The following is an 18,562-nucleotide window of genomic DNA, read 5'->3' as shown; positions in this document are numbered from 1 at the left end:
CTGATAATATTACTATATACTTTAGGCTCTGATTCATCTGTAGTTTGTTTTTATGTTGCTCCCCAGGCTCTCATGCTGCCTTGCTTGTGAATTATATGATTTTGAGTGAGTGCCTGTATGGTACTTCTTGGGGTTGAAGGTGGGTTCTTTTTCAAGAGAAGATATGTGGGGTTTTTTTTGTGTGTGCCAGTTGATATTACTTTAAAGTAAAATCTTGGCTTAAGGTTTTTTTTTTGTTGTTGTTGTTGTTAGTGCTTTGAGAGCACCCACATGGGGAAGAATTTGGTCTGAAATCCATGTATGAAGTAACTTTTGAGTACAAATTTTCAGAGGAGTATATATGTATATGTATACTTATATTTTACCTCTCCATCTAGAACTAGAGTTCCAGGTAGGAATTCCTTCTTTGACCTTCACAGGGAGATGGGACTCAGCCACAGCACAGTCAGTGTTTGTGAATATACATGTGCCATTTTATGTGGGACTCCTTACCTTGGGCTGATCCTGGACTTCATCGCTTCATTTGAGACTCTGAGGCTGTGAAAATTAAAGTTGTCCTTAACCTGCAGTTTGCAACTCCCCCCCCCCTTTTTTTTTGACTATGGGTAAAACTTTCTTCCGAGTTCATTTGAAAACCTTTTTTGTAGTAATGGGATTAAACTTAGTGCCTTGTGCGTGCTAGGTAAGTGCTTTACTAGTAAGCTGCAACCTCAGCCTGAAAAATATTTTTTAATTCAACAATTTGCACAATTTCCAATAGAGGGTTTATCTCGTACCATAATGCTACAGAGATTTATAAAACCAACAATTCTCTCTGAAGTAATGTGAAAGCTACAGAGATTTATAAAACCAACAATTCTCTCTGAAGTAATGTGAAATAAAACATGTAGGAAAGTCATTGTAACTCAGACTTTATTGCTTATTAGTTATGTCATTCCACACATTTTTAAGTAAACAGGCTTTGAGAAAATATACTGGGAGTGTTACACAGATGATGGCAATATTGATGAAAATATTCAAGTGTTTTACATAAGGTAATAAGAGGCACCACTGCCACCATCACCCCCAGAAATATAAAAAGAGTAAAAATAGTTCATTGGCATTTAACTAGCATTATTCTTTGTAATCTATGAACCACAATAAGCATGAAAAATTTCAGAACCTTCAAAACAAAACAAAATATTTTTTCCACTACCAAATTTTTTTAAATGAGCAAACAAATCTACTCAACAACAAAAACTACACATACACAACCCTAAAAACAAAAGTTGTCAAATTCTAGTGGTCCTCAATTTTGATATTAATTCAAGAAACAAAATGTGATTCCACTTTTAAAATGAGATTAAATTCTTTCACTATAATTATACTTACTATATAATTCAAATGATTTAATTGATGGCAAATTTAACAGTAAAAACCACAGAAACATCTCAAACTGCTCTTATGCTAAGGTAATTTCTTTAGAAGTTAATTATTCTTTAAACCTGCAGAATAACTTCACATACTAACAAACTACCCTTTCAGATATACGGCAGTAGTCCTAAGTGTTCTTAATGCTGGGGAGCATATAGGAAATCACTATAAATCACACATAAACATCAATAACTTCTTTCCTTAGTAAAACTATACCAATAGTTTCCTCTATTAATGATTTAAAAAAATCAAGGATGTGTAACAGTTCAGCATTTGAAAGACTTCTATGTATATTATTAAAAAGATGCAGAGGTTGAGAAATACATTTGGATATTCGAAGACACTATAAAAATAACAAGACCTGAAATGTGGTTTTATGTTGAACCCACTTAGACGTCAGTTATCTAACAACGAAAACACCACAATAGCAGATAAATAGGAATTTATTAAAATCATTGTCCCCAACAATACAAAAATTAAATATTAAGGCATCTTTTATTCCCATCCTATTATATGCAGCAAATGTTTTAAATAAGAGCCAGCATTTATTCAAATGCTTTCTAATGTATTTGGCAGGTTTGTTTTTATATTCTCCTATTACACATGTCATTGAAAGTTCTCATGATCAAACACCTGACCCAAATCAAAAGAAAAGTATAAATAGATACCAATTTATTAAAGGGAAACAGTTCATCATTGAAAAATAAAAAGGAACTACAAAGAGTTTCATAAAAAGTTTAAATACTGGTATTTAAATTTCTCTGAAGCAATTTATGCTTCAGTGATTAAGCAAAAGAAGAGATGAAGACTTTAAGATGGGAAACCTATAATTAATAACTACGGAATAACTGTATATGTAAAATTCTGCTGTATTGGGAAGACATTTGAAAAGGGCTCATAGCCACTACAATCAGATCATACAAATTAACACTGATTATTATTTCCCATATTTGTCCATTTATAAAGCTTAATAGGCTTCATAAAGTATACTAAACAGTAACATTTCACCTTTTATTAAGGCAAGTTTGTGAAAATAATGTAATACAACCAGATCTTTTCATGAACTTTCCACTGACAACATTTTTTAATGTAAGAAACATACAAAAAAACCTGCATTTTATAAAAAGTCACCTTAATACCAGAAAATAGTTAATGAATGATGTTGAACATAGTTTACTTTTTAAAGGATGCTCTTTCCTTGTCTCAAATTCCAAGTATTATTCATCATCTTTAGAGCCAGTTTTGCTTAACTATTAAAAAAAAAGATAAAAGAAATATGCAACAACTTTAAGCAATCATAGTATTTGAGTCATTATTTCCATTCAATATCAAACAAACAGAATCTATTACTTTTAAGGTTCAAGTAACTTGAATTTTAAAATATCTATGGCTTTTATCATAGGCTTAGCTACTTCAGACAGGTTTAAAAACATATCCTCAACAAAAATATATAACCTCAACAGAACAAGAGGAAAAAATATTCCTTGGAGCTTGCCAAGATAAAAATAAATTAGAACAAAGATTATACAAATAGAAGGTGTCATTTATAAAAGAAATGACATTCTGTTTTTGTTTTCTATCAAGACAATAAATTCTTTTTTTGGTCAGTTCTGGGGATTGAACCCAAGGCTCTGTCCTTGCTCTTCCACTGAGCTACATCCTCAGCCCAACAGACATTTTAACCAAATAATTCTTAAAGTGTAATTTTGAAAGCATCATTAAAATATCTTAAATTACAATTCTATTCTAATAAATCTCTGGTAGGAGTTGGTAAATTTGGGGGTGAGGCAGAGAAAATTCTCAAGTAATACAAAAATAATTCTGATTAGAATAGCTACCCAGTCACTGAGAAACCCGTGTACCCAATAACTCTCACAAATATGGGAAGCTGTGAAAAGGAGAAACTACTAAGGGTAGTGATTCTCAACACTTCAAAACTCTTCACATAATCACTGAGGCCCCTAAAAGCTCTTCTTCTTCTTCTTCTTTTTTTTTTTTTTTAAGTGTGGGTTTTTACTTACTGCATTTGAAATTAAAACCAAGAAGTTTCACTCACATAAAAATAAAATAAACCCATTATATAACCCAATAACATTTTTTAAGGAAATATAACTAGTTTCTGAAACAAACCAAACTTAATATTTAAGAGTGGGGCTGGTTTTACATTTTTACAAATCTCTTTATTATCTAGCTCAATAGAAGCTGGTTGGAGAGTCTCACAAATTTCTTTCTATAGTAAAGAAGATACCATGAAAGACAATACACAAAAGTATCAAGAACAGCCCAATTAATAACATACACTGTTAGATTCCAAACTTACTACCTGAGAAATTTTTGGAAAACATAAGAATATAAAAAGCACACATTCTGTTAGTGATTTAATAGAGCATTAGTGATGACATCATCACAGTTCACGCAGCTGCTCCAAATGCTACTGAACTCTCAGGAGAAAATGAATAAAACAATCAAACAACATCATAAAGTTGTGATGTAAATAGTTTTGACCTTGCATACCACCTGATATGATCTCAGGAATTACACTTGTAAACTACTGGCTAAAAGTAATAGATTCTGGGAACAAACTATCTAGTAGGTAATTGGCTTAAAAATATCTTTTCCTAGGAAGAATACTATGGAACAAAGCTATCAAATTATGTTATGTGCATTTACAAATATGCTGCAATGAATCCCACCATTAAATCATAATGCACCAATTTAAAAAATGTTTTCCATCTCCCAAGATTATTGGGTTATTTGAATTTTACTATTTTTTTTTAAACTTGGAATTTTATTTACATTATCAGGGACTCTCTCAAAAACAGCTTTTGGAGCTAGGGAAGGAGGAGCACTATCACTCCCTTTTAGATAAATCAGATTATTTTTCTTCTCACTTTCAGCTGAGATCTGCTGTGCTAGGGAATCAGCATCTGACTGAGAAAACAGATCATTCTAGAGCACAGAGCATGTTGGGGAGAAAATGTGTTCAGATGGCGAGCTATATGCAGGACAACATGAAGTATTTCTCAAGCATCAAAGGAAAGATAATGAGCCAATGTCAGTGTAGCCTTTTCTTAATGGAATTATCTATGAGATCAGCCTCTAGCCCAGGAAGGGAGGAAGATATATTGTGTATCTTTATTCTTTTTGCACCTCACGGCTCCCTACTCTTAGAAAAAAAACTTTCCCCTATATCTAGACATACAAAGATTAAACAGTTTCTATAGAACACACATTTCATGGGCCAAATAGTTGCTTTTAAAATAAACTTCAAGAATAAACTGCTTGGGCTGGGGATGTGGCTCAAGCGGTAGCAGGCTCGCCTGGCATACGTGCGGCCTGGGTTCGATCCTCAGCACCACATACAAACAAAGATGTTGTGTCCGCCGAAAACTAAAAACTAAATATTAAAAAAATTTCTTTCTCTCTCTCTCACTCTCTCTTTAAAAAAAAAATAAATAAAAATTAAAAAAAAAGAATAAGCTGCTTGGGGCTGGGGTTGTGGTAGAGCAGTGGTAGAGCCCTTGCCTAGCATGTGTGAGATACTGGGTTTGATCCTCAACACCACATAAAAATAATAAAGATATTTTTAAAAAGAGAGTAGTCACTATTGATTGATGAACATATATTCTGTTTTATTAAAAAAAAAAGAATAAGCTGCTTGTAAATTATTCATATCTGTGGGTTCTCACTAAAACCCTAATCTTTACTTTTAAATACTTACAGCAGTTGTGGACTAATTGCCATGCAAAACTTATTTCATGAAGTCCTACAAAGAGAACTAGCTTACTGTGTTAAATGTAAGTTAATATATTTGAAACTAGAAAGTGCAAGACAAATTTGAGGAATTTAAAAATAGAATGTAAACAATTTTAAGCAACAAATCCAGAAAATCTTTTTTGCTAATGATGGGCAACTACATTTATAGTCTGTCTTTAAAAATAAAACTGAAACATTCCTTTCCATGACTGGTTTTTTCTTCAGTTTCCATATTATCCATAATTTAAAGTCATTTATAAGCATGTCCATTCTTGATATAAACTTATGTAAACAGTCATGCTTTTTGTAGCAATAACTTACTTCTGTAGACTTTGCAATACTTAAGAAAAGAACATCTAAAACTCAGGATATTAGGAAGCCAAGAACGAAGGATATTTCAAAAATACTTACATGCTGAATGTAAACAGACATCCCAGGAAATTCCAAAGATTGCAGAGAGGGTAGGAATTGAAAACATAAATTTCATTAATTGATGGCAATAACTGTAACAGTTTTGAAGACGAGAATATAAATATTATATACCTTCACAACATCAACCCAGTTCCAGCCTCGAGGAAGTTCCCCTTTGTGATCTGAAGAATAAAATAGAGTATTTGTATTTCTAAGACTCAGCTAGTTCCAAATTTTCTAACAAATATGATTTTGTACATTATATATAGCAAATAGATTCAAGGTTTAAATCCCATATTTCTAAGTCATAAAAATAGTTTATCATCTTTGTGAGTTGAAAGCACCATTCTCCTGGGAATTTTTGCAAAGTAGTTGATGTATATCCCCTTTTTACATTTACTTTGTTTCCATTCAAGACAAAACCCTATTATTAAGGAAAAATACGCAGGTGGGTTGGAATCAATTTATTAGTTTCATGGATTGCAGAATTCTTCTTTATATAAAGTCCCTGCTTATTAAGTAAGAAGTTGTGCTAGTTCACTGTTTCATGAATGAGCATTTCACACCAGGAAGTTAGGCCAACACAGGAGGTCTCACAAACATATGGGTGGCTTCAAGACTAAGAAGAGGCCTGGTTAATTTATGTAAAATTGGTTATGCTCTGATAAAGTATTATTTAAATAATTCTTCTATTGAGTATACTTGTAAGTTCATAAGAACTTACAGAAGAATTCATAGTTTATAAGGTGTTTTTATTCTTTTGATACACAAGTTCAAAACAATCAATACTATTTAAAAATTATTTAATTCAAATGGCTTGATTTCCTTTATGCTTCAAGTATGTTCTATGTATATCTCATTTTATGAAGCCATCAAAGTCTATATTAAAAATAATACTGACTGAGCATACATAACCAAAAATCTGAAATTCAAAATGCTCCAACATTTGAAACTGTTTGAGTAGTTTTAGATTTTGGAGCATTTCAGATTGTGGATTTTTAGAATAGGGTTGCTCAATTGATAACTACACAAATATTCCAAAATTTGAATGCTTCTGGTCTTAAATATTTTAGATGAAGGATACTCAACCTGTATTAATTTTACAGCAAGTGAAAAAGCAAATAACCCCAGGATTCCTTTTTTTTTTTTTTTTAGTTGTTGTTGTAGATGGACACAATACCTTTATTTTATTTATTTATTTTTGTGTGATGCTAAGGATTGAACCCAGTGCATTACATGTACTAGGCAAGTGCTCTACCACTGAGTATGACTTTATCCTCCTAACCCCAGGATTCTTATAGGAAAGAGGCAATATTATTGGAGCTCAATTTTAGATGCTAATGGTTCTTTTCTCTTTCATGCCAATAAGAATCTTATCCTACTGGTTGTTAGTTATGAGGTACACAGTGGAAGGTCACTAATTTTGGTTAATTATACCTTACTCACAGTGCTGTGTTCTATTAAAATTTTATTAGGAATGAAAGCTTCAAGTCACTAATTGCTACATTGCCATTATAAGGAGAAAACAACTAATTTAGGTGGATATCATCAAAGAGAATGAAGTTTGGGAGATATTAGTGAAAAAAAGGGATCATAGGTCATTCTTCTTGAAAGTAACAGGTAATTGACACAAATGCGAAAACACTGCAAAAAAATAGTAATCAAAATTCTAGAAAACAGACCATAACATGTTAAGAATGTATTGTTTCCATTGTTCATATTTTAATGCTGCTTTGACATGAGGTATAACAGATGCCTAGATTTTTATTTCACAAACCATTACAATTTCAAAAATGTAGTTTTGAGGACTAACACAGGGTTGCTTTATTTATATTCTGCCATAGATAGACATTAAATAAAACATAAACCACCAATCATATTACAAGAGAATTTTAAACCCCCTCATCAAAATAAAAGGATCAGTTTTTAGTAAAGAGCATTTTATAACCTTACACCAGTAGTGCACAGATTTTTAAGTATAAATGTGTATGCATGATAGTGTTCACATTTTTCCCAACCAGGAAAAATTTATAGACTGATATCAATTTGCAAATTTCCAAGTTAAGTAAAGGTATCAAGTGTATTGTAGAAGTTTATAATCCTTTTCTAAAGGACTCTGGTTTAGGACACATGGGATTTCTGTTCTTAAATCTTATTGTTGTTGTACAAATAAGTTAACTATATACAAAATTATTAAATTATTTATTTACAATGCTAAGATTTAATGGTATTATCAGACTTCATTTCAAGAGAAAGGTTTATTCTATACAGTTTTTAATATTATGTACATGTGCCATAAAGGTAAATTAGAAAACCCCGAACATGCTAGAGTGTACAAGTGGGACATACATTTTTCCATACTATTCTAATGTTGCTCATCTTCAGACTCATTTATAGTTACTTTGCCACTCAGTGATCTTATTTTCAAATGATTATCTCTTGTGATAAAGTAGCATTAAATATCTATAATATTCCTGTGACCCAAGAAGTCTCTGATCTAAATGTTCCAAGAACAAAGAATAGAGAATTAATATTCTAAATCTAAATATATTAAGCATCCATATCATGCCAAAAAGCAACCCATTTATCTGTGTTATAAAAAGACAAAAAATAACACAAACCTGTTTTGTCTGCCAGTTTACGTTTCTGGGCTTTAGAAAGTTGTTCTTTTTTGTCTTTTTTCTTATTTGATGGAGCTGTATTAGGAGTTTCAACAGAGATGATATTGCTTATAGATGTCTGAAAAAAAATTTAGAAGAAGAAACAGTTCTCAGACTCCAACCTTATTACTGAGTTACATTAAATATAGCTTTATCCAAAAAAGGTTTAAAATTTCTAGACCTATGAAATGAAAGAATCCCATTTATTAAATCGGGTACCCTTAACACATTATTGGTTTCACTCAGTAGTTCACATCAAAGAACTTAATACTAAGTGCAAGAGTTAAAACCAAAACCCTAAGAAGGAAGATTTGATTATATGTATTATGTTAAAGACACAAGGTTCCATGACCGATTTACAGTTTGGTTAACGTTTACTATTTGGAAAGTTAAATATGTACCTACTTAAAACATCCTGGTTCCCTGAAGAAAATCTTTAAAACATTTGGGTTCATATGGTCAGTATTTAGGATAGCTAAAATTTACAATGCTTTCTAGGAGTTAACCACAGCTATAAATGATTTACATGCCACTCATTTGATCTTTACTATAATTTTATAAGGTAGATACTATTATAATCCTCATTTTGCTGGTGAGAAACTAAGCATAGACATATTAAAACACTTGCCTAAAGTCAGAGTTAATAAGTGGTTAAGTGAGGATCTGAACTCAGGCAGGCTGGCCCTAGGCCCATGTGCTCAGTTACTAACCTCTCCTGCTCCTCCATTTGTCTTTGAGTTTTCTTCTATGTGTTTTGTTGAGAATGTGGAAGCCACAACCATTCAAGTAGAAAACATGGCCTTTGCTGCCAAAAAACTTATAGTATTGTTCACAGGATACAACTCAATTAATGGTGACAACTGAAAGTCTTTCAGTGCAAGCAAGACTTGATGCAAAAAGCATAAAGATGATTATTTCCTAAAATTATTCTAGAAATAAATTCATTATTTTTTCTATTCATTAAGGTCTCCTAAAGCTGTAACACCTTCAAATTGAACTATGACAAAGCTATTTAAAAAATAAGTCTCATGGAGAAATCAATTTCATACATATTTTAGTGCTACATAAGAAAAAACTTAGCTAATCTAAGTTCTATAAAGAGATTAAGTAAATTTTAAAAATACTAGATTCTTGGACTGGGGATGTGGCTTATTAGTAGACAGCTCGTCTAGCATGCACTAAGGACCAGGGTTTAATCCCCAGTACTCCAAAAATCAAAATCAAAAACAAACCAAAAAACCTAACAACAACAAAACTAGGTTCTACAATATCCCAGTTTTATGAAAATAAGTACTCTAGTTTTGATGAAGTCTGCTTCCAATTTAAAAAAAAAATATTAAGGATCTAAAATTAATCAATAGCAGGCTAAAACTAAAACAACAAAAGAATCTTGCAAAAAAAATCATCACATACTCACTGTAGAATTAATGGGATGATGATTCTCCATGAACTGCTCTTTATTGTCTTTGGCATATTCAAACAATGTATAGGTCATAGCAGTTCCAAGATTCACTTCCACAGCTTCCTGTAACTTGGCTAATATACTCTGCTTTACAGCTGATGATCTACAATGCAGAACAAACATGTTAAGAGGAGAGTAAAATAGAGAGTGAAATGAAAAAACAATGAAAACAAAACTACTCACATGGTGTTGTTAAAAAAAGCGTTCATAGATATAATTGGAGGTGTTTGGGGATATGTTTCTGTCCAGGAAATCTCTATTAAGAAGGCTTTGGGATCACCATTTTCACCTATCTGAAGAAAAGGGAAATCTTAGGCTTGTGAAAAGTGATAAAAAGACAGAGTGCTAAATCATGATCTTTAAAATAATTAATTATTTCCAATACTCATGCTCAGATCAGAAAAGTAATATTTTGAAAAGTTCATGGGTGTAGGCTAAGACTGAGCGGGGCAAAGGAGAATATAAAGGGAGTCTAACTTTTAATTTAGTCCCAGTCTACATTAACAGGTGTAGTTTATGACCATGGTCTCTCTATCAGTCTATCAGCTTTTCTAGTACCAAGGCCACATCTTATGTAAAATTTTGGTTTCCACCAAATTTGCTGGGAATGAAGATAAGACATCAACTGGGGGAATAAGAAGATAACGGGGAGTCATGGTAGAATAAGCCTGTAATCCCAAAGCTCAGGAGGCTGAGGAAGGAGGATCCTTGGTTCAAAGCCAGCCCCAGCAGAGCAATTTAGCAAGGCCCTAAGCAACTTAGTGAGATCCTGTCTCAAAAAACAAAACAAAACAAAACAAACAAACAAACAAAAAAACAAAAAACAACTCTGGGGATGTGGCTCAGTGGGTAAGCACTCCTGGGTTCAATCCCTGATACACCCCCCGCCAAAAAAAAGGACAAAAATAATAATCCACAAACTGAAATTCATCTTTGTCTCAAGTTTTCTAACTATGACATCACAACAGTCAAGAAGAACAAATAATTAAAATACAATTATTTGTATATCATTCACACAATTCCAAGAAATAAGAAAATGAAATATAAAATTGAGAGAGAAAGAAATGGGTAAGGAAAAATAATACCTTAGGCTGGACAGTAATTCCTGAATAATTTAAGCATGTCTTTTGTTTCTTTTGCTTCCCCAACATTTGTTTTTCTTTAAATTATAATCTTAAAACTGAAATAGTACAATGAATGCTCACTGAAATTTATTTACTAAGTACTTTTTGTTCCATTTACTTTATTTCTCCCTTTTTATCCACTCTCCTAACATATGTGATATTTTTCCTTTTTTCCCTTTTTTTTGTTGAACAGTTTGAAAGTAATGTCTTCAAATATACTTGGGTAAAGTATCCTAAGAACATTCTCTTTTATAACCACAGGACCATTATCACACCTAAGAAAGTCAACATTGATACAAAAATATTACCTAATTTATAATTCATGTTAAAAATTCTCCAATCATATCTAAAATATCCTTTAATAGACATCACCCTAACCCACAAATATATAATTCATTAAAGGATCATTTAGAAGAGTCCCCAGCACTCTCCCCGGCTTTTTAAATGTCTTTTATAAGAATCTAGGCTAGTTTTCTAGCTAGATATGAACTGTTTCCTCTATACAGATTCAAATTCAACATTTTTTTTCTTTTCTTTTTTTATTATTTTTTTTATTGGTTGTTCACAACATTACAAAGCTCATGACATATCATATTTCATACATTAGATTGAAGTGGGTTATGAACTCCCAATTTTACCCCAAATGCAGATTGCAGAATCACGTCGGTTACACATCCACAATTTTACATAATGCCCAATTAGTAATTGTTGTATTCTGCTACTTTTCCTATCCCCTACTATCCCCCCTCCCCTCCCCTCCCATCTTCTCTCTCTACCCCATCTATTGTAATTCATTTCTCTCCTTGTTAATTTTCCCATTCCCCTCACAACCTCTTATATGTAATATTGTATAGCAATGAGGGTCTCCCTTCATTTCCATGCAATTTCCCTTTTCTCTCCCTTTCCCTCCCATCTCATGTCTCTGTTTAATGTTAATCTTTTCTTCCTGCTCTTCCTCCCTGCTCTGTTCATAGTTGCTCTCATTATATCAAAGAAGCCATTTGGTATTTGTTTTTTATGGATTGACTAGCTTCACTAAGCATAATCTGCTCTAGTGCCATCCATTTCCCTCCAAATTCTATGATTTTGTCATTTTTTATTGCTGCATAGTACTCCATTGTGTATAGATGCCACATTTTTTTTATCCATTCATCTATTGAAGGGCATCTGGGTTGGTTCCACAGTCTAGCTATTGTGAATTGTGCTGCTATGAACATCGATGTGGCAGCATCCCTGTAGCATGCTCTTTTAAGGTCTTCAGGGAATAGTCCGAGAAGGGCAATAGCAGGGTCAAATGGTGGTTCCATTCCCAGCTTTCCCAGGAATCTCCAAACTGCTTTCCAAATTGGCCGCACCAATTTGCAGTCCCACCAGCAATGTACAAGAGTACCTTTTTCTCCACATCCTCGCCTCAAATTCAACATTTTTGATAAGGATACTATATAGATGATGTGACATACTCTCTTAGCATCATCTAGGGAGGCTCATAAGATCTTCTGGAATCATCACTACTGATCCTAAATTTGATCACTTGGTTAAGGTGATATTCTCCAGATCTCTTCACTGTTAAGGCACCTTTTCATTTTGTAACCAAGCAATCTTGTGAATAATACTTCAAAACTGTGTGAATACCTTGTTTCTCAAAAACCTTTTACCTCAAGGTTTTAGCATCCATTAATAATCTTGCCTGAATCAATTATTGCACTGGTGGTTGCAACATGGTGGTTTTCTAATAATACCATGGGATAGTTCATGAATCAGCACCTTCTCTGTAGCTTTTCTAAAAAATATGTTCTATTTGTTTCTAAAAATATTAATTTTTAAAAAATATTTATTTTTTTTAGGTGTAGATGGACAACACAATGCCTTTATTTTTATGTGGTGTTGAGGATGGAACCTGGGTCCCGCCCATGCCAGGCGAGCGCTCCACCGCTGAGCCACAATCCCAGCCCCTAAAAATATTGATTTTAAATAGCAATAAGATTAAATTTTTTTCAACTGAATTATTACTTGATTCACCTTTATTTTCTTTACATTAGTTTTTTATCCTCACTCCCTTTAGTCTTAATCATATTCCATACCAATCTAAGGTGGGCCTCAGAAATCGTATCAAATAAATGTAGGAATCTATTGATATACCTGTATAAGTTGATTATGTGCACAATAATGCCATCAGTTTATGCTTGTTTTGAATACAAAGATAATTAAAATGTGATAAAAGTTACTTGCTTTCTGCCATCACTAAGTCCCTACTCCAGGTATCCTTAGGAATAAATTGCCACATGTCTCATATTATGCTAAATAGATACTGAAGATAAAAAAAAAAAAAAGACAACACCACTCATGTCTTTAAGGAAGATAGCTCATTTAGATGACTCACTAAATTATAGTATACTAGTTTAAAAGAAATAGAGCAAGGTAGAAAGAGCATGGTTACTTTTGCTTCAAAGTCAGGGCAGAAATAGGAGACATGGGTCAAATATATCAGAAGCAGCTTGAGTTAGGCCTTAAAGGAAAAGCCAGATGAATAATGGATAAGAGGTGAGGGAAAGAGCAAAGAATGTATTAAAAAACATAATTTTTTTTAAAAAAAAAACAACTTCAGGAAAATATTTAACAATCTATTATGTTTAATACATGTTATTAGCTGGGAAGGTCTAGAGAGGCATTTCAAATCAGTCTTTTGAGTGTCAAGCTAAGGAATTTAGCTCTCATTTTTTATATAGGTGAAGGATCCATGGAGAATCCTTTTCAAAAAGGGAATGAGATGACTATCTGTTGGAGGACCACTGAAAGTAGGAAAGTCAGTCATTTAGGAGCCTTCTAAATCATTCTATATAAGAACTGAAGGGCTTGACTCAGGCACTGGCAGAACTTAATAACTTATCTCCTTTGATTGTCAACATCCATTCTATAGTACAAAGGATGGATTGAAGAGGAATGACACATGAGATTGGAGATAGTAGATTGAGATTTTAGAGCATTCTGCATATGGTGCTGAGTGCTCAATAAATAACTGATACTAATGGAGACATTTAGGAAAGTACAGGGAAATTTTCCCATTCACTAAGAGGAGGATGACAATAGTTAATAAAGTTTGAGGAGGCAGCTGGACTCAACAGAAGCACCTAGGATGTTACTCCACTTTTAATTTTGGCTATTAAAAAAAAACCCCGGTTGAAGCTAGCTATATATTTTTTATTTAGAAGTGTCATACTTTTCCAAGTTTTCTTTGTAGTGTTAAATTTATTTTAAAAATTTCTCCATGATTCTGTCTGGTATTTAGAACTGTAGTGTCTTCGTCATTAATTGAAAAAAAAAATACTCTCTCATTAAAAAAAAAAAGTCTCCTGGCTGCTATGTGCATGAAAATGGTAATAAAATAATAAACTTGAAAGGGAAATGAGAACTGTTGAGCAGAGAAAAGAGCATCCAAAGGAAGTAACTATAAGGAAATTACTTCCTGTGATCATCTACAATAAAATCATATATAAAGATCATTTCTTATGTAATTTATTTTAAATGGTGGCAATGTGCATAATAGCCATAAATCTTTTATTACTTGTAATCTCTTGGATAACTTGTTTATATTTATTTACAACATAAAACAATGACATTCTTTTATGTTGATAAGTTACAAGCAACTCCCATTTCAAAGAAAAATGTTTCATATGTGTCCATTACATATATTAAATATCCATACATATTTAGAATGCAGAATTAAAAAAATATCACCCTTTCTTGACTATATCATAGGGTAGTAAAAAGCACACCAGACCTGGAATATAATCTTGGATTTTCACCTTAATATTTATCAATATCAGCTATAGGAGCTTTAGAAGTTAAATGGAGAGAAGTCATCTTTAAGAAGGCAAGACCATATAATTTCCAAGGTTTCTCCATGTCTAACGTTTTATGATTCTGGCACAATAAAAAAATAAGTTATCTTGGTTTTAAAATAGATTCTGAATTAAATTCAAAATGTTAAGAATGGTTAACGTCACTGTGATGAATCTTCTATTTAACTGCTTCGGAAAACACAAAGATGTAATAAATTTAAAACATTAAATTTAAAAAAATAATCAGCAATTTTAGCAATCTTTGGTTTTTTCCTAGCAAAGCAATAAGTATACCTATTCATGCCATGTCTTACCCTATATTGAAATGAAACTGGACTTAATTCCCGGAAACTTTCATCTCCTTCATAAATAGAACGTAATGCTTCTAGTTCCATCTGAAAGAAAATCAATGAGTTAGGATTAGTGGTATAAATGGATTAAATGTAGGGTATTTAGCTTCTGATTCAAGCCCACTCAACTACATAAAATTGGTTAACTTATAAGAACTTAGATGATGATGATATATGTGTACATACCAACAAATCACAATCACACTGAAAATACTTACTTTGAAACTATGTATTAGACAACGCTAAGCATTTTACATTGTGTCTTCTCAATTAATTCTCAAATCAATCTTGTGAAGAAGATCCTATCACCAGATTTCCTCCTTCCTACTATAGAGGAATGTAAGATTTGGTTTAAAGCAACTCCAGAGAAGGTGCCCTCTATCATTCTATCGAAAAGCAGCCTGGGACAGAGAAAGTATTAAACTTGAAGATGAAAAATAAGAAGCATAAACAAATTCTCACTCTTTACATATATTATTTATGTTTGTAATTCTTTCCATAGAATGATACAAAGCTATAAAAACAAAACAACAGGTAAGGCACAAGAACTTTTAAGAAAAACATTGACAGGATCTACTCAAGATAAGAGGATAGGACTACAAGAAACTAGTAATTCTTGCCTGAAAATATTTCTTAGAATACTATGGCTTTATAAAGAAGTCTCAATCACTTTTAGAGAGCACCGGGTGAATTCCTGAGAAGAGATGCAAGAAAGAATGCATTTGGGTAAATGTTTGAGTTTTCTAAAAAAAGATTTCATGTCATGAATTTTATAAAATAAAGATGATGACCTTAATCTACATGGACAAAATTTTAGAATAAATTGTTAAAGAAATAGTATATGACAGCCCAAGAGAGTAAGAAGAAATACTTAAAACCTAGCAAGTACATGTAAAACAAGATGTATCTAATCCTTCTTAAGGTAATTCAATTGGTTCATTAGCGGAAAAACACCACTCCTGCAGTCTATCTGGATTTCGGAAAGGCTCCACAAGTTTCTCTTGCTACCAATTCACTGTTTCTTCAGGGGTGAGACCACTTGAAATCCCTTCTTGTAGCTATTTTTAAATATGCATCACACTATTGTTAACTATGGCCACTCTACAGTGTAACCGAACATAACTTATTCTTCCTATTTACTTGTAACTCTGTATCCATTGATTAAACATCTCCTCCTCCAGTTCTTCCTAGGAACATATCCCCCCATCCGCCAGGAGTCAGGATTATTAATGCTTTAGAAACTCACCTGGAAAGAATATTTTAGAAGGGTATTTAGATATCATGTAAAATGCTGACTTTCAAGTAATACACTCCATTCTAAATAGACAGGGAAATACTACTAATCTACTATCCAGGGAGACTTGGGTCCTAATCCTAATTCTACCATATATTCAATGTGCAGCCTGGGGCACTCACATTATCACTATAGACATCTTTCCTCATTTATACACATTACAGTTAGAAGAGTCCCCTCCAGACGACCTTTGGCATCCCTTCCAACTCTATTAAATGATTCAATGTCAAACATTTCACAATAAAATAAGCATAAACCCTACAATTCAGATGGTATCTATATACTCAAAATAAATTTTGTAGTCACTGAACAACTAACAGATGGATAAATGAGTTCACTAGACAGTATGAAGAGAAACTGGAGACACTAGTGTCATTATTTTCCCCGACCAGAAATTTAGCTAACTCAATTAACCCTCTCTTTACCAGCCAACGCATTTTAAAATTTAAAGGTGGTCAGATTCCAAGTCAGCATAACTCAGGACCCAAGCGCTAAGCAACGTGGGATATAAAGACAGACAAGCACACCAGGGTCGGGTACCAAGGGCACTCATTTTTGGTAATAAGGAACCTAGGTAGATTGTCAGGTTTGCAAAGATACAAATGCGGGTAGGGTGAGGTCAAGGCGGACCCTCCCCCAGTCACACATACTTGACCCCTCCTGGAAGGGCATCTCAGCCGGGCTCTAAGGCGAAGGACACACGTGCGGGGCCTCGGGCTGCTAGGATGCCCTACCTACGGACTAGCGAGGAAAAAGAGTGTCCAGCCCGAGAACTCACCTCCTGGTCCTCGTTGGCGCTCATCGCGCCGGGCGCCTCCCAGGCGGACAGTGTTCGCGACAACTAAGAAAAAGCAAGAGCAGCGGCCCCGAGGCCAGGGCGTTCCCCTCCGGTGCCGCGTAAGCAGGGTGGGGAGTAAGCTCCTTCGGAGCCGAAAACGCGAGTTCACGCGCACACTCAGCGGTCTGCAGTACCCAGCAGTACTAGGTGGGCAGTGGGCGGAAGGCCGAGGCCGTGGCAGGTGGGGCGCTCAGGCGTCTAGTAGGAGGCTGCAGGGCGGCAACGGCAGAGGCTCCGCCCCCTCCCACTTACCGCTTCTCCTATTGGCTCCTATTGGCTCCGCCCCCATATCTTTCTCCTCTGGGAAGTGGAGCGCCTTCCTGACGTTTTGAGGAGCAACGTAAAGATACAGGACTGCGATTGGTGTAGAGTGCTGTCACGCAGGTCCAAAAAGTGCTTCCTGTGCCAGTGTGTGTGGAAAAGGAAGTCTCGCCTACTGGAGCCGGCTCACGGGCTTCGAGCGTAGGGACTGTTCTAGGCAGTCTGTGACACCCCTGCCTGCCTCCCCTCGTCCTTTCCTTGCTGGCGGCGACCGGCCACAGCTACTGCGGGCCCAGGGCGTGCGTCCTGGGTGAGTGTGGGCCCGGAGATATGTGGGGCCTGGCGAGACTGCCGAGAAAAAACGACTAGCTCTTATCAGTACTGATTTGAGGGCCTGCGTTTTCCTAAGGCGTAAAGGAGTGTCAATCCTGGAACTTCCCTGTTAGCCCCGAAATGAAACGCGCTTATTTCTAGGAACTTTCAGGTGTGGTGGGTGGTCGTAGGAGAGAAAGATTTCGTCTGCCTTTGGGCTTACAAAGATATTTATCTTCCAGTCCTTATTGGAGCTACCAGGGCACAATCTTTTCCTGAGTTTTTTTAGGAATAGTATTGCTTCACATCCCCAAATCAGCTTTTCACACCCCACCCCCATTTCGGCTCCAAACTGTCATTCTTATTTTGATCATTTTGTAGTTGGACATTTCTGAATTCCATTTCTAATAGCATATGTCCTGCATCCTGAACTTACAGTTAATTTAAAAATAACCATCACATTCTTTTTTTTTTTTTTTTTTTTTACCACTTTGATTGGATCACCTTCCTTACATCTTCCATGCTAGCTGCCAGATTACTTCCCTTGCATTACATGGCCTCCATCCAGAACGTTCATTTACTGCTTCTGCATGCCTTTCAATGTCAGTTTGGTTAGTTGCCCCATTGGCTACTTCCAGGATATCTGGAAATTTCTCTTCCCCTGGCTGTCATTAACATCCATTCGGTCTGCACTTGTCCTTGACCTGTGTTCTTCCCATTCTTCCATCACTATGTTTCAGAATAAGCATGATTATTTCAAGTGTCTAACTTTTAAGGTAGAATATGGGAGGAATTTATGATACAGTTTTCATATAGTAATTTTGGAATATTTACCATAATTT

At 34.4% G+C, this 18,562-nt stretch overlaps 2 protein-coding genes across 2 annotated transcripts in view; one reads left to right on the top strand and one right to left on the bottom strand.

Annotated features, from left to right (window-relative positions):
- Nucleotides 1-895: 895 nt before the first annotated feature.
- On the bottom strand, nucleotides 896-17,362 carry Rwdd4 (RWD domain containing 4). The gene is made up of 7 exons (XM_077792492.1): nucleotides 17,088-17,362; nucleotides 14,980-15,060; nucleotides 9,886-9,995; nucleotides 9,658-9,805; nucleotides 8,202-8,319; nucleotides 5,713-5,762; nucleotides 896-2,663 (listed from the first exon to the last, which is right to left on the bottom strand). The coding sequence occupies exons 1-7, from the start codon at nucleotides 17,109-17,111 to the stop codon at nucleotides 2,631-2,633; spliced, it is 564 nt and encodes a 187-aa protein (XP_077648618.1). The 5' UTR covers nucleotides 17,112-17,362; the 3' UTR covers nucleotides 896-2,630.
- A 233-nt stretch (nucleotides 17,363-17,595) lies between these two features.
- The window catches only part of Trappc11 (trafficking protein particle complex subunit 11), a 47,540-nt gene continuing 46,573 nt past the window's right edge, over nucleotides 17,596-18,562 (top strand). The window contains exon 1 of the mRNA XM_026400592.2: nucleotides 17,596-17,718. The gene's annotated coding sequence lies outside the window, so the exon portion shown is untranslated. The remainder of the gene's footprint in view (nucleotides 17,719-18,562) is intronic.

This window comes from Urocitellus parryii, chromosome 14 (assembly GCF_045843805.1).
Source record: "Urocitellus parryii isolate mUroPar1 chromosome 14, mUroPar1.hap1, whole genome shotgun sequence".
Taxonomy (NCBI): Eukaryota; Metazoa; Chordata; class Mammalia; order Rodentia; family Sciuridae; genus Urocitellus; species Urocitellus parryii.
The sequence above is the reverse complement of the archived record's forward strand: the minus strand, read 5'-3'. Positions and strand labels throughout refer to the sequence as shown.

Coding starts and splice junctions, on each gene's coding strand:
- Rwdd4 (XM_077792492.1), bottom strand. CDS start 17,111: ATGAGCGCCAACGAGGACCAGGAG. Junction 9,996..14,979: donor CAGTTTCATTTCAATATAGG/GTAAGACATGGC, acceptor CCTTTTCTTCAG/ATAGGTGAAAATGGTGATCC. Junction 8,320..9,657: donor ATCATCCCATTAATTCTACA/GTGAGTATGTGA, acceptor ATTTTTTTTCAG/ACATCTATAAGCAATATCAT.